We start from the raw sequence: 15,767 nt of genomic DNA, 5'->3' as shown, positions 1-15,767 counted from the left end.
GCTTTTCCCCCCATTTCTTTTCTTTGGTTAGTTTAAGGCAGCTGTGTGCCCACCATCGTATAAATGTCTGCAGAAAGTCTACTAGATGAAGAAAATCAATAGGTAAGGACCAATTTCCATGGCAGGCCTACTAATCCCACATGGAAGCATTGACCTGTGTCCAATTATGATTTCTTTTTTTCTTTTCGAAAGCAGCTGGAAAAGCCATTACACCTGATGGCAATCAAAAAGAAGCAGCAGTGCTGATCCTGTTAACACTGAGAAAGTCTTTCATTAAATGATTTAACTGGGTAAAGACTAAAAATTGCTTCTCAATCAAAAGAACTACACGGCAAGATTTTAATTAAAGTGAATTAATATGGTATTTTCATTAATAATGTAATGAAAGGAAGGAAATCTTTTGAAGGGAATTTAAGGGAGAAAAATACCCCTTGATTCTCTCTTTGCCTGTCTAATTCGAACATTTGTTCCATAAAACTTTTTGTTATTCCAGGGTAACCAGCTGATTAAAAATTCTCTAAAGAATTAACAGATGAGCAAGCCTACATAATTACTCTGAAATTTATCTTCTCTGGTATTGTCATCCCGCCCCTCTGCCCCCACAAATGCTTGGTCTTACTCTCTTCATTTTATTATTTTCTGAAAATACTACTATTGGCCTTACTGGAACAAAGGCTGCAGAGCTACACACACTTACTCAAGAGTAACCCTTCTTAGAACAATGTGCCTCACTTTCAAATAAAGGTGCACTGAACAATTTTCTATGCAAGTATGCAAATAAGGAGCTCTGGCCTGAGTCCATATCTCTCAATCTGTTAAGTATATAATGATCTTGGAACTGCAGAGCTGAAAAGGACCCTATGGATCATCGGGTCCAGCCTCTGTCAAGGAGGCACAGTAGGGAATCAAACTCCCAACCTCTGATTCTGCAGCAAGATACTTAAGCAAGATACTTAAGCAAGATACTGAGTTATCCAGATGTTCTTGGTTGATCAAACAATTGTTCTTGCCTACATTTATTATGCTCTTCCCTCAAGTGAGCGAAATGTAGCATACATGGGTTCCTTCCTCTCTCCCTACTTTAACCTTGAAGCAACCCCATGGGGCAGGTCAGCCTGAGATGCCATGACTGATTCAAGGCCACAATGTGAGTTCCACAAGTCACTGAGGCTTTGAACCTCGAGCTCTTAAATTCCACTCCACATGGTCATTAACACTTTAGCTGTGTATGTCCATAGATGATGGAGTAATGTATGCATCCAGTGTTTAAAACCTGATGTGCATGGTGGAAATGCATATGTCTACTTGTACTCTGCACAAAGCCAGCTACTCTGCATGCTGATTTCATTGGCTTGATTGAGACATTTGCCATACCATATTCCTGAATATAGTTGAAGCCCAATTTCCCTTGTTTCTATCTTGCCTTTGATCTCAAACTCATCCTGTCCCCCCATCTATGTCAAAATTCTATCAGCAGCACAGGTTACCAGAAATACAATCACCTCCTTTTCACTGAGTTAGCAAGAGTGCTTCAACTTTCTTAAGACTACTGCACTGCCAGATGGGAACTTCAAAAGATTTTCTTACCCACCTGCATTTACGATATCATCTGTTTCAAAGGTCTCTGCCTTTAAGGGGAGAGCATAATCAGTATGGCTCGGGTCTTCTGGCCTTTTGACTGCTTGACTGACCTGTTTCCATGGATATCTGTTACTTAAAGTCTTGGAGCTCAGACACAGAGATAATTTCTCCGAATAATAAAAGTAAATGTTTAGGTTGTATGTAACCCAAGTATAATATACCCTCAATTACAAATTTTTCTGTCCAAAGGCCATATTCAAATTGTCCCCCAAGAAGCATTTATTATGATATACTAAAGTAAGCTCAGACACTAATTTGGGTTATGGTAGAGAACCTGGTGTATTTCAGGTGTTTAGAGGTATAACCTCTCAGAATTTTTATTTCATCATCCTGAGTGACATTAAAGGGACTTGTTCTTCAAAATATCTAGTGAGTCCTGGATTGTCTATCCCTTATCTAGGCTATTCAGTCCAGAACTGGAAAATCTATGGACCTCTAAAAATATCACCATCCTCTTAGAACTGCAGAGCTGGAAGAGACTCTATGGATCATAGTGTCTAGCCCCTGTCAAGGAGGCAAAGTGGGGAATTAAACTCCCAACCTCTTATTCCACAGCCAAATACCTAAACCACTGAGCTATTATCATTGATTTCAAGTTTCCCTCAGGTGCAATCAAAGTGATCAGAACTGAGGGGAGCTACTGTTCACAGGTTCCCCACTGATTTGATAATTAGGTATAAACCACAGCAAGTTTTAAGTGCACATGCTCCATTTCCTCTCTTCCTTTGTGTGTGAGAGGAGCACAAAAGCAGAGCAATCTTCAGTTCTGTGGTCTATAGAAACTTAGATAAATGTGGTTTGTTAAGTAAGTTTAATAATCAGAAACTTAAACCATTGTTTAACATGGCTTGTTTCTACGGTTAGCAAAATCAAAGTTCCCCAGACTCCAATGTATGGTGGAATTATGGTCTGCTCTAAAATGAAAGAAGAAGAAACTTGCAAAATCTGTTCTGATTAAATACCTCTTGTTACTAGAAGATGCACAACATTCTGCATTCAAGATGCATTACAATCAACTCCTCTTGTGCACAGTGGATCGAAAGAAAGGAAGGGGCACTAAGTTAATCTTTAGTTTGTTTATGATTCCTTAAAGCAAGTATGATGAACCACTAGGATTCAAAGGCCTGCAAGAGGGAAATGCCACCAAGGGCCCTTCTCAGTTGGATTCTATGGTAGTCAGTAGTACCCATATCTAGGCCACTCACAGGCTATCACTAGCCTACTAGCTGGGCCAAAGGGGAGGACAAGACATGCCTGTGAGAAGCTGCTAAGAGCAAGTGAGATGGAAGAAGAAAGAGGGTGGGTCATAAAGAGCTGGAAGAAGGGTGACAGAAATGAATTTCTATCCAAAACCCCTGAGAGTTATAAATCCACACTGAGGACTAACCACAGGCACAGGAGTTTAACAGAAGGAGTAGTGTCTCATGACAAGTGGTCTGTGTCCTAAAAAAATAATAATTAAAAAAGAAGTAGAAGCAATGAAAAAGACAAGCCACGCCTAACCACTACAGGTGAAGGATGCAGCATTATAGGAAAAGGAAGGACAAGGTGCTCCCTCCCTTAGTGAAAGACTTGGAACATTGACCTGCCTGTGTCCAGTAAAGTCACTGACAAGAGATGTGTAAATCAAAGGACTTATCCTGGTGTTGGTCTCTTTATGAAAATTATCAGGGAAAATAGGTTTCGTGTTTAATATGACACTGTCAGAAGATAGTGTTGTTTCATAGATTAAGGAGTCAGCACTAGGAATAGCACTAGGAAAATTACTCCCCAGCTTTGTCCTATGGGTTCCGTATACTCAGTCTGTCCTCTTCCTCAGATTGCTACATCACTGTTATACTGTGTTCGGTGACCGAGCTTATTGGTGGTGCAGTCATTTTGGTCCATGCTTATAAAAGGAAGTGCCCTATATTAAAACAGCACTGTAAACGGTTTAGTGAATCACTCAGTGCCACACTGCTAGCACTGCACCTAATATGAGTAGAACACAAAATTGAAATATACTTTGCCATACATGGTGCAATTAAAATTCCATTCATATTTCTGTATCTACTTCTCAAAGTCAGAGCAACCATGAATTAATTAATATCATATAATCATTTATTTCTGTGATCACAGGTTAATGCAACATGTTATCGGCCTTTTTAACTGCAAGCTTTGATAGTTTATTTAATAAGAGCCATGCTTTGGTTGGAATAATCACTAGAGAATCTCAATATACAATATCTGATATTTTAAATTGGATTAAATGAGTTGATTAGTGAAGCAAGTTCCTACTTTAGAAGATAAGTCAAAGTTTCTTTAAGTATTTTGAAGAGGCATGTACACTGTCTTTGAATAAATGTGGAAAGATGAACTCAATCAGGGGTATTTGTTTGTTTCTAAGGTAACCGTGGGGCAGAGCAAAGAGCCCCACTGATCTATTGTGTTAAATCTGGCATTCACACATTGACTGAAATCTTGTTGCTTAGCAGAGTGAGCACCATTAGAGTAGGCCAATAGAATCAGTGGAGATTTCTCCTCCATGAGATCCTGTTCAAATGGGCCTACTCTACTTGCAATTTTCTAAATTGTAAATTTGAACCAATGTTGCTTAGGGAAAAGTTGGTTCACCAAATTTCCAGTAATTCAGTGGACCTATTCTAGTGTGACTTATTACGCTGATCAGCAGGATTCCAGCCACAGTGATTGGAAAGGGAGAAAGAAAACTGTGCCTGTTGCCCTTATAAAGTCTCTCACACACTCCCTTTCCAGTGGCTGCTTCAGAAACTTTCTCCTGGCAACTGGAACAAAGAAGAAGAACAACTGGAGCACCCAGCTCAGAAGACTGCCACTGGTGCTTTTCTGTCTTGACTGCACCATTGAATTTTTGACCTACCTTTCCCCTTTGCATCTCTCCATTCACATGAATGAGATCTTCACAGAGAAGCAGGAATCCACCAATAGTACTACACATGTGGACAAAGACTGGGCTGGAGTGCTGTCAAATTGGCATAGGGAAGGTTGTCCCTGAATCTTTATTCGATCACAGAGGAGGTCAGAGGGCTCTGCATATCCTTAATTTTGAGCAACTATTAAATTTGATTGGTAGGTTGCTGGGAAATACAAGCAGGTTTCAATTTTGTCAATGTACATTTCCATGCAACATTTTGGCAGTCTCAGTTCCTATAACAGCAAACACTTTTTAAAAACTAAAATATGCATTAGCATATTTGGAAATTTAGAAAATTGATTGATAGCCTAGAAACAGAGCTATGAGGAAATGGGAGCAGCGTCAAATTAAATTACACTATGTTTTAGGAATGCAGAAAAAAGAAGTGTGTTTTTCACTATAAAAGACTGAGTATTTCAGATGGAATAATTAAAGAAGTGATTGGTCACTCAGTCTGCAATCCTCAAGCCAGCCAAAAGACATGGTGGTGAAGTCTCCTGTGAAGACAAACAGCATTTACACCCCTAGAGATGCTGGAAGTAAAACAACATGGAACCACGGTTACACAAATGACTATATGCCTCCAGGAGAACAACTGAGATAAAGACAGGCAGTTAGGGTTTCCTGGTGTGTCCTGTTTGTATTGTCTGTTCTGCTGTGTCCTCAATGAGACTGTGCTCTCAGGCCTCACTTCACTTCCTCTCACATACTTCTTCCATTTTCTTTCTTTCTTTCTTTCTTTTGGTGATGGCTATATCCATCTCAATTATTATTGGAACATAGTTTTGTATAAGTTTTTTTTCTCTTCACCAAATATGGTATTATGCTGATAATTCTAAGAATCAGTTTCTATGCATGCCTGTAAGTACACAATCCAGTATTCTGGCCGAAAGGTTTGTTTGTTTGTTTGTTTGTTTGTTTGTTTGTTTAATACCCCGCAAATCTAGTCGAACAGCCACTATAGGCACTGGCATAGATGCATCACCAGTTACCGTAGAGTGTCAGGGAAGACTTGTGACATCCTTGGATCTTTTGGTAACACACTGCCTTCTCCTGGTACCCCTAAACTACAATAGCGCTTTTCAGATGTTGGGTAGATAAATGTTTCATAAATACCATTGATAAACCTCTGCTGCTATCCATGGAGAATCTAAGCACATGAAATTAATGAGAGTTTAAAGTGTTTACCTTTGGTTTGGTTGGTTCCCATAGTATTGACGTGAGATTGGGCTTGGTTTTGACCATATGATTATAGCTTCTTAGCTCCTTCATGGACATCAGGAAACAAATTTGTATCTATACAGTACTGTCCATATTTAATTCCTTTCTTTCAATTCATCCCAGATACTGAAAGGAATCTAAAAAATGTGAAATGTCCTTGCAAGAATTGTTTATTAAAAATGTATATACCACCATTTTTTCCTGAGTAAATACAAAGCAACATACAGCATTAAAAACATGACACAATATATGATTATACACATATATTCATTATAAAACTGTCAAAGAATAAATAAATCAAAGATCACAACACATAAATCATGGATGAGCAGAACTAAAATGATGAAGTCAGGAGAACAATGCTGGATCAAGTAATTCTAGAAAGCTTTTATTATTTGATATGGTGGAAAAAAAACTTCCTGCACCTCAACAATTGTACACCAATTTCCATCTCTGCAGAAATAAAAGAAATAAAATACAATGTCTACAACTATAATTTGAAAAACATGTATTTGTATACCAAGCGTTTATCCTTGAAATAGATATGCACCCGAACGGATTTTTTAAAAAGTAGAGGATAAATGAAAATCCAACTAATACTCCTCAGCCCTTCATTTACCTTTAGCTGCCTGAGGGTTGTTGTTTTCACAATATATTTGCAGTAGTTTGGATATATGCAAAGACCTTTCTTTACATGGTCCATTCTAAAGCTAAGTTTATATATCAAATAAGCATTATCCAATTCTTCAGGTGATCGGTAATCTACTTTGTATTTAGCTAAAGTGATTTGGATCCAGACTAAGCTGGTCACTGTTTGGTCCCTTTTCAATCAATTTACCTGAGCCATGAACAGAAACTAAGCAAAATTAATGTAGAGTGGATCCAACCCTACATTCAGACAGACCACTTTTACTGAAGCCTTTAGGCATACCCAAATTCACATTGGAGCACTCAAACAGCAGCAGTATTTGCAATGTTGCTAAACATGTGTGAGAAGAGTGCTTAAATGATCATTATAGGACCAAGTTTCATTTCTGTCTCTTCACTCACAAAGATGTCCTATTTTCAGAATTAGAATTAAATGTTTTAATTTAACGAGCACTGCATCCAGGGTCCAAAAACAGAATCCAGAGAATGGACATGGGCCTATAGGAAAGATCATAGTGTACAGCTGGAGACTTAGGTCCTGTATCTGCTACAGCCATTCCCATTCCTGAAAAGATTAGCCTGCTTTTGCTTTGGTCTCGGGTCCATTTACGGGGTTACCGCAACCAAGATTAGTGGGCTGGCAAGCTAAAGAGGGGAGGGAGGAGTAAAACTAACAAAGAAAACACAGGGAAGTGTGAGTCCTTCCTTTATACTCTTTGTAACACTTATTGACCCTGAAAGAATGTGGAAATAATGTTAAATGCATATGCACACATGCATTCATATGAAGAAAAAACTAACACTATATGGAGTCACTTCTACCTTTCCATCACAAAGCAGAAAAGCCCTTTGGAGGGAAGTGCAATTTTGATCAGAAAAATTGCTGGTTTCCCTCTTCTCCACCTGCCCCAATGCTATCTTTTGCTTGTCACAAAGAAGATATATGTGAGAGATGGTGACTGGATGTGAGAGATGGTGACTAAAGGTGAAGGTTTGCATGTGTTTTTAAATGTGCCTGTTGAAGACTGCAGAACAGCTATCATGGCCATGAGCCAAAAAAAATGCTTTCTCCGTGCATGTCTTCTGACCCACAGAAAAACAGAATTTGAATAAAGTGGGTCTTCCTTCAGAATAAATGTCTGTAGGAATTAGCCTGCTAAATCACATATTTGAATTTGTTACAAGCATTATCTGTAAGTAACCACTCATGTCTGTTTATTTCTCTGATGAAGCATATTCTCTGCTACAGCCTATATTATATATGGTTCCTATACCCTGAACAAGCAATTAGATAATAGTAGATCTCTGTGGGTCACCCACTCAGGTGACAAGCTGTGTGCAGGTATAGAGGCATGCCCTCAAACTCACACAGAAAGCAAATCTGGTCCACAGGAGGCTAATGCTGTTCTGAAGCAGATGTAGTTTGTTGACAGTTCAGCGTTACAATGCAGCAGTGATTTCAGTGCAAGTTTCCACAGGAATGGCTACCAAAGCCGGCAGGACTGTGCACCTCGATTCATTGTGCTATTATCTGCGCAGTTGAAAGCTTTCCGGAACTCCTCAAAATTACTCATAGCACCAATAACTCTGGAGTGAAGGGGAAAAAATATAAAAAAATTAAGTTAGTCACAGTAAGCAGTGGTTCTGCCTACCTCGGGCAGTGGCCTTACACACTGCAGGCATGAGCCTCCCCCACCCTGCCATGATGTGTCTTATCATAAGATGTAAACTGAAAGGCAATTATCTTAATTTAATGTTATCTGGAGAAAGCAACCACAGAATGTCTAGTAACTCTGGACAATCTTATATTCTCTCACACTGCAAAGAGAGACAGGTGTCCCAAGCTTTAGCATCAGCATCAGTGCAAAGAGCAATGCTTTATTACCTCCAAGACCAATTGCTGGACTTAGCAGTTCTGAACCCTACTGGAAAAGGAGGAAGAAGTCTAGCAAATAGTGGTGCCCCTAGTTTTACAGCCTGAACATGACTATAGACAGAGGCATTTTCTTGAAGGAAGCAGTCCACACAGTTTCAACCTCTGTGTGCTGCTGCTGCAGCAGCCGCATGCTAGGACACAGAGGCATACTTCAGTATGTAAATAATTTTAAATTGCAACCATCTTGCTTTTTTGAACGACAGTCCAATTTACTGCCTGAGCTGGTTTTCTTCTAATTATCTCATGCTTAGAGCCATCTCGCTCTGTGTTTAACAATAAAAAATTATATTTTTTTATTGTTTTCAAAGTGGATATTTATGTGTAAGCCATCATTTCTCTTTGGTGGAAAAACAAAAACAGCACCTTAACATGGAGGGAGCTACCACAGCTGCTACTCAGTACCCAAAACTGCTAGATAGTTCAGTGGTTTAGGGCACCTGGCTGCAGAGCCAGAGGTTGGGAGTTCAATTCCCCACTGTGCTCCCTTTTACAGGGGCTGGACTCAATGACCCATAGGGTCCCACCCAGTTCTGCAGTTCTAAGATGATGGTTATTATGTCATCCAGATAAGAACTCTAGGGTGTCATCCCCGCATAATTCATTGTTAGATATACTTTTAGTTCACTTTGATTAGTTTGCTTCCTAAGGTAAACAACACTAATCTTGCCTATCACCTTTTGCACCATGCTGTATGCATACACTTAATTATGCTTGTTACCCCTTGTCTTAACTGCCTTTGCATCAGCCATCTCATTTCACAGATGAGGTGACTAGGACTGCACACAATATTCTTGATGAAGGCACACAATTGATTTGCATAATGGCATTATAATCCCCTTTGTATAATTTTTCATCCCAGCTTTTAATGCCCTCTGATACCTAGCTAGTTCGTAACTTGCAGGAACATATTAAATAGAAAGCTCAGCGGTAATTCCAAGGATTTTATCCTGATCTTTCCCCTGCATTGCCATTGTTAGAATATTATCCATATAATCATGATTTCTGAGTGCTTTCTATTTAATATATTTGTATTAATTTACACTGTTCTTGTGCTTTTTCTGTCCCCAAAGAGCTGCCCATTTAACGTGTGGTCTAATAGCTCTCCTGCTTTGCACCATCTCACATGTTCCCTGTTTAAAAAATTACTTTGCACTATAATTGAATTGTGTTGCTTCACTGCCAAACTCTTCCTCTGGAACAATAACATGTTTCCTGAAATTGTATTTTCTAATCCCCAAAGGTCCTATACTCCCATTTTAAGCTTTTCTTTCTTTCTTTCTTTCTTTCTTTCTTTCTTTCTTTCTTTCTTTCTTTCTTTCTTTCTTTCTTTCTTTCTTTCTTTCTTTCTTTCTTTCTTTCTTTCTTTCTTTCTTTCTTTCTTATTCTGCAGATTTGGGGAATTGTTTCCTTAAATGAAAATAAAGTGTGGAGAAGAAGGAATCCCTAATACCTTTCTGCCAAAGGAAGCAGTCTGGTCATGTGATGCAATTATATCTCCAATATGATTCAGGCCAGTTCTACTACTATGCAGAGCAATGTTGGTGGATTGTGGATGGTAGTGTCAGTTCTCCTACCCTTGATTATTCCTCCAAACCCATAAAAACGCTAATCACATCTGGTTTCAGAAGTTAAGCAAGGTAGTCCTTAGGTGGGAGACCACCTGGGAATTGCAGGGCTCTACAAGAAGGGCAAGGAAAGGCTCCTCCCCAAAACTTGCAGAGCCACTATTAGTCAGAGTTGGCAATAAATATTTAGTAACATACGCTGGTTGGGCGGTTCCCAAGAACCAACAGAATAACATAAATGATTTATTTATTTGATTGTTTATTTTAACTTGCTTTCTAAGGAAATGAAACAAGTCAACAGGGGGGAAAATACACACTTGAAACACATACGAAAATCAGCATCATCCTTAACACAAGTCAAATCTCAAGGTTTTTGACAGTATGACCAGCCCCTAAGATAATGTCAAGACAGGGCTGGCATAACACTCAATCTGATCAATCAATAACGTTTCCAAGTGTATTTTTACTCCTGTGGATGATGAACCTTTATAATACCTGAACTGTGGCGGACTGTGAACTCCAGTGTATACTTGCTCTCTTGCAGCTTCTGGTCTAAAGGAATTACATCTGACCTAAAATAAACAAACAAGCCATGAATTAATTTGTGCCTGTAGTAATAACTGCAGCCCATTTTAAACCAAATTACTTATGACTCTAAACTCACAAAGAGAGTATGGCTCAATAAGAAGCTGACAGTATATAGAGCCTGAGTCCTGAGCACACTCCTGTACTGCAGTGAGTCCTAGACCCTTTGTGCATGGCAGGAGAGGAAGCTGAACACGTTCCATATATGTTGTCTCCAACACATTTTTGGTATCACCTGGCAGGACAAAGTTCCAAATAGAGTAGTCCTAGAATGAGCCGGAAATTTTAGCATGTATACATTACTGAAACAGTGATGTCTACGTTGGCTGAGGCATGTCATGAGAATGGCTAATGGTCGGATACCAAAAGATCTCCTGTATGGAGAATTAGTGCAGGGAAATCGCCCCAGAGGGAGACCACAGCTGCAATACAAGCATATCTGCAACTGGGATCTGAAGGCCTTAGGAATGGACCTCAACAGATGGGAAACCTTGACATCAGAGCATTCAGCCTGGAGGCAAGCGGTGCATCACAGTCTGTCCCAATTTGAAGACCCCTGTCCAGCAGGCTGAGGCAAAGAGGCAGTCCCAAAAGCAGCAAAATCAGGGATCTGGACAGGGGACAGATTGTATTTCTCTTCATTGTGGAAGGGATTCTCAAATTGGCCTTCTCGGCCACACGAGATGCTGTTCCAAGTCCTCCATACAGAGCACGTTACCATAGTCTCTTGAGGTTGAAGGATGCCTAAACTAACTAAACTTATGACTACAGCTTTATGACTAAAGATGGATGTCATGTCAGGGAATCCATCTATGTCATTAAGCAACATCCTATGTCAAGAGTCCTGATATATATTATAGGCTTTTTTGTTGTTTGTTGTTGTTTAGTCATTAGGTCATGTTCGACTCTTCGTGACCCCATGGACCAGAGCACGCCAGGCCCTCATATCTTCCACTACCTCCCAGAGTTGGGTCAAATTCATGTTGGTCGCTTCAATGACACCATCTCGTCCTCTGTCATCCCTTCTCCTCTTGCCTTCACACTTTCCCAACATCAGGGGCTTTTCCAGGGAGTCTTATCTTCTCATGAGATGGCCAAAGTATTGGAGCCTCAGCTTCAGGATCTGTCCTTCCAGTGAGCACTCAGGGTTGATATTATACTGTAGGCTTACAATATGCATATCTAAAAAAGCTGGAAAGGGCTAACACCCAAAACATGACAAAATTACTGCTTGCACCCCTGGGGGGGGGAACCTAAACCATTTCTTTAAAGATGGAGTTGTGCGGGCACCCTGAGAATGGGGTTAGGTGCTGGTAACAGCAGTTTCCTAGGGCCACATACAGGGAGACACTAGAACAGGTTAATGAAATAATACCAGAACAAACTTTATATCAGGAATGTGCATATTGTAGCCATGGGGCAGGATAGTCTCAAAAAGGTGTTTCTGTGGCCCTACATCCCATTTGTTTGTGTGTGTGTTTGTTTGTTTGTTTGTTTGTATGTACGTATGCTGCTTTTCTCCCCAAAAGGACCCTTTGTTTTCTGGAAGAGAAAGGTACCTTGATATTCTTAGAAACCTGTAGGACTAGAAATTCATGTTTTTAAAAGCTCACAGGGGCTTCCTGTATCATTTAGCACCTGCCTAAATACTCGTTTTTTAAAACTAGAAGTAGTTTTAAACTTCTAGTTTTATTTCTGTGTGCATGTGGCTTTTGGCATTTGGAGAAGTCTGTGTCACACATACAAACACAAGAGGATGCCAGAGACAAAAGAATATGGCCCTGCTCACATTGTCACTCCATTTCAGCCTTTTCTTTGCACAATGACCCTGCTAAGGGAGTTTTCTTCCTTAAGTTTTCATGTCCTCCTCCTAAGGGTTGGAAAGCAGAGGTTGATCTGGCCTCACACAAAAGAAGCAGGATGAGAAAATGGAAACAGACAGAAGAAAAGAGAGGAGACTGAAAGTAACTCACCACCCACACACCCTAGAAAATATCTACGCTGAAGATGAGCTTCGAGTTAATGAAGTTCTTTTTGTAATCAAGCACAATTGTCTATTCACCAGCTAAACATGCATATCCATTCTGAAAGGCCATTTGGTGCTACTCACATGAGCGTAACTCAGAAAGAACAGCTGATTGTGGGTGAAGTCAATGCCTGGTAAGAGGGCCTCTTCCTCTCCTTGTCTCTTCTCTTTGATCCACTTCCTATAGGCCTGATGAGAGGCACAATAAGCACATTTAAGTAAGTGAGGATATCATCAGCTTTTCTTACCACAACTTTGTGTTTCAGTTTAGAGGGATCTGGAGCATGTATGAAAGAAAGGGTGCTTAGAAGCACAATAATTGTTTACCCTAAATGCCTCTCGCAAACCTCCATTATCTGCAATGTTTTCTGCCAAAGTCCTCTTTCCTTTCACCTAATTAAGGAAACAAACAGCATTAATTAAGGCTATTTTTCCTAGGTTCCATACCAAAAATTAGCATAACATTTTTTTAAAAAAAAGTAAGATCTGTAAGTGATTTTAGCCATTACTCCTTAACTTACATAGAGGGCCGCTTTCTTCCAATAATAGTTGTTGTACTGATCAATCATACACTTTGTTTTGTCTTTAAATTTCTCTTCAGAGTTTGCAGACCACCAGGAATCCAAATTTCCATACTTGTCGTATTTACGGCCTAAAATTTCAAATTTCATGAGAAAAAAAACATTTTTATCTTAAATGTACTAGCTGATAACTATCCTCCTTGAAACCTGAAATGGGTGGAGAGCAAATCTTATTAAATTACAAATAAAAGTAATAAGAAAGAAATAAGAACATTAAGACTGACCAAAAGACTGTTGTAAGCTGCCCAGAGACCTTTGAATAGAGTGGGCGGCATATAAGTTAAACAAATAAAATAAATAATAAATAATATTCTAGTGCTGTGAAACCTTTTCAGCTGAATCCTGAAGTGAATCAGATTGATCCAGACTGATGCAGATTTCAAAGTATCTTACTCAAATGTGTGGACAGTGATGGAGGAGAATTTACTTTCCTTAGGTGAATCAGATTGATGCAGATGTCAAAGCATCTTCCTCAAATGGGAAGAGAGAAATTTCTATCCCTGGCACATTCCTTTGCTATTCTTTAGCTGAGGTGGTCCTGTCACCTGGCCACTAGGTCCTGATGGCAAGCAAAGAAATGTAACCAAAAGACAGAAGGTTACTAAAAATATATGGCATTAACAGTTTGCACGAGATAGGTGCATTATTGTTAAAAAGCTAACAGCTAAATGAAAAAAGCAAGACTAGAAAAATTTGGGGATATATTTTCACTGAAATTGGTTGAAATCCCCTGATATTTGAAATGTAGCTCTGGCTAATATGTAGCCTCCTTCTTCAGCCTGAAAAAGATACACCTAACGCCTGACACAAGGAGCAACAGTAATAAATTCAACCTTTTCAACCAGACTGTATACAGATCAATGGTTTAAACAATCACTTAAGCCTCAAATAAGCATTGGCTTTGTTTCACATACAACTGTGTATAATGTTTATTTCATCACAGTTGTGACTGATAATGGTTCCCATGATATCACAATTACATGTTGAGATTCAATGTAATTTTCCAGTCTTAATACACAATTTCTTCTCCTCTCTAAAGTAAAAACGCAAACATTATTAAGAAGTCTGGTAAGCAGCAAGGAGAGCTGAAGAAAAAACCAATGAAATACATAAGAGTTAAGACAATAGCGATGGGGTGAAGTAAAAAATGGGCCAGGGAATGACCCAGTTCTTTGAATTGATGTGGGGGACCCCAATCCTAACCCTAACCCTTTTATGAAAATGGCTCAGGCTTTTCAGAATTCAGAATTAATTTGTAATATGTTATTGCAGTGATCACCCAACCTTCTCTCCAGTTCTTTTTTCCTTTTCCAAATAAATGTCCCATGGAAAAGGAATTAAAAAGTGCCAGTGGTGGGTGCTCCCTGTTGAGCTCTCCAAGATGTCATCAGTCACCCCTGCCAGTTGCCAAGGTCCTTTACAAGTAACTTTTCTTGGAAGAAAACTGACTGGGACAAAAGGTTGAGATTGTTCTTTCTGCTTTTGTTTCTGCTTTTAAAGATTTTGAGAGGAAGGTCTTCAAATACCTTTTTCTATGGACACTTGGAAAGAGTTTTTAAAAAAACCCTAAATTCAAATGAAGTTGGAGGGGGGAGCATCCCATATTGCGCCCGTTACTGCAATACTTGAAGGGGTTCGTGTTGTCTTTTAAGTAAATGCCATTCAGAGGCATGTTATATTGCCCCACCTAAACCTTGAAGAGCAAGAAACACATTGTTTTTAACTCATGTAACAAAAGGAACATACAGCTCACTACAATATATATCAGGGGCTTGATGGCTCTTATTCTCAGTAAGTACATAAGGATCATACCAGAAAATCATTGTTATTTTTTTCTACTCAAACCCCTAAGATAATACCTCTTCTTGTTCTTTTCCTACCAAAAACTGGACATCAAAATAACTATTTTAACTTTACTTACCAGTATTATCAAAGCCATGTGTAAATTCATGCCCAACAATTACTCCAATGGCACCATAGCTTAAAGACCTGTAAAAAGAAGAAGAATCTGTTTACTTCCATAAAACAAACAGAGGAATAGAATGAAAGTCAATCTAAAATTCAAAATAAAAGATTGTGGTCAAAAAATGTTGTTTAAAAAAGCCACTGAAGAAATCCACAGGTACCTTTCAAAGCTTGAATCTTAAAATCAAGGAGTTCTTAAAAGAACATTACCTCCTTGTGCTATATATTTTATTACCAGAAAATGGAAGCTAGGTTAATGTATTCATAAAAGACATAGCAATATTGAAAGGTAGGTATAGTATAGTGACACCTCAAATACTGTTTTCTGGGCACATAAAACCCACAAATGCTTTGTACGAATGTCTGGAGTACTGAACATTATGTACGTTTTTAATTTAAAATTTCCATTGAAGTTTTTATACTAACAGACTGCATTTGAATGTTCTTCATATAAAAATTTATATCAATAACTTTCACATCTGTTCACAATGAACTTCTTAGAACCAATTACAAAAATAAGTCCAAAATGGAGAAGCCATTTATTTTGTAAAATAAATTATGACACTGTCTAATATGTCATGTGTTTTTGTTCATCTGAGGTTGTATTTACCTAATTTTCAGATCTGCTAAGGACGAGATGATTTTTATTATGTCCTGATACGTAAAA

The 15,767-nt window shown here is 38.9% G+C and overlaps 1 protein-coding gene and 1 long non-coding RNA gene across 2 annotated transcripts in view; one reads left to right on the top strand and one right to left on the bottom strand.

Moving 5' to 3' along the window:
- LOC140705716 (uncharacterized) overlaps nucleotides 1–15,767 on the top strand; it is a 452,706-nt gene that overhangs the window by 367,532 nt on the left and 69,407 nt on the right. The gene's annotated exons all lie outside the window — the stretch shown is intronic.
- The window catches only part of PHEX (phosphate regulating endopeptidase X-linked), a 153,833-nt gene continuing 144,012 nt past the window's right edge, over nucleotides 5,947–15,767 (bottom strand). The window contains exons 17-22 of the mRNA XM_072994286.2: nucleotides 15,057–15,124; nucleotides 13,076–13,206; nucleotides 12,882–12,947; nucleotides 12,639–12,743; nucleotides 10,439–10,515; nucleotides 5,947–8,029 (exon numbers count right to left, since the gene is read on the bottom strand). Coding sequence (XP_072850387.2) covers nucleotides 7,927–8,029; nucleotides 10,439–10,515; nucleotides 12,639–12,743; nucleotides 12,882–12,947; nucleotides 13,076–13,206; nucleotides 15,057–15,124 — 550 coding nt within the window. The 3' untranslated portion in view covers nucleotides 5,947–7,926. The remainder of the gene's footprint in view (nucleotides 8,030–10,438; nucleotides 10,516–12,638; nucleotides 12,744–12,881; nucleotides 12,948–13,075; nucleotides 13,207–15,056; nucleotides 15,125–15,767) is intronic.

The sequence above is a fragment of the Pogona vitticeps genome, chromosome 3 (assembly GCF_051106095.1).
Source record: "Pogona vitticeps strain Pit_001003342236 chromosome 3, PviZW2.1, whole genome shotgun sequence".
NCBI classification, from domain to species: Eukaryota; Metazoa; Chordata; class Lepidosauria; order Squamata; family Agamidae; genus Pogona; species Pogona vitticeps.
The sequence above is the reverse complement of the archived record's forward strand: the minus strand, read 5'-3'. Positions and strand labels throughout refer to the sequence as shown.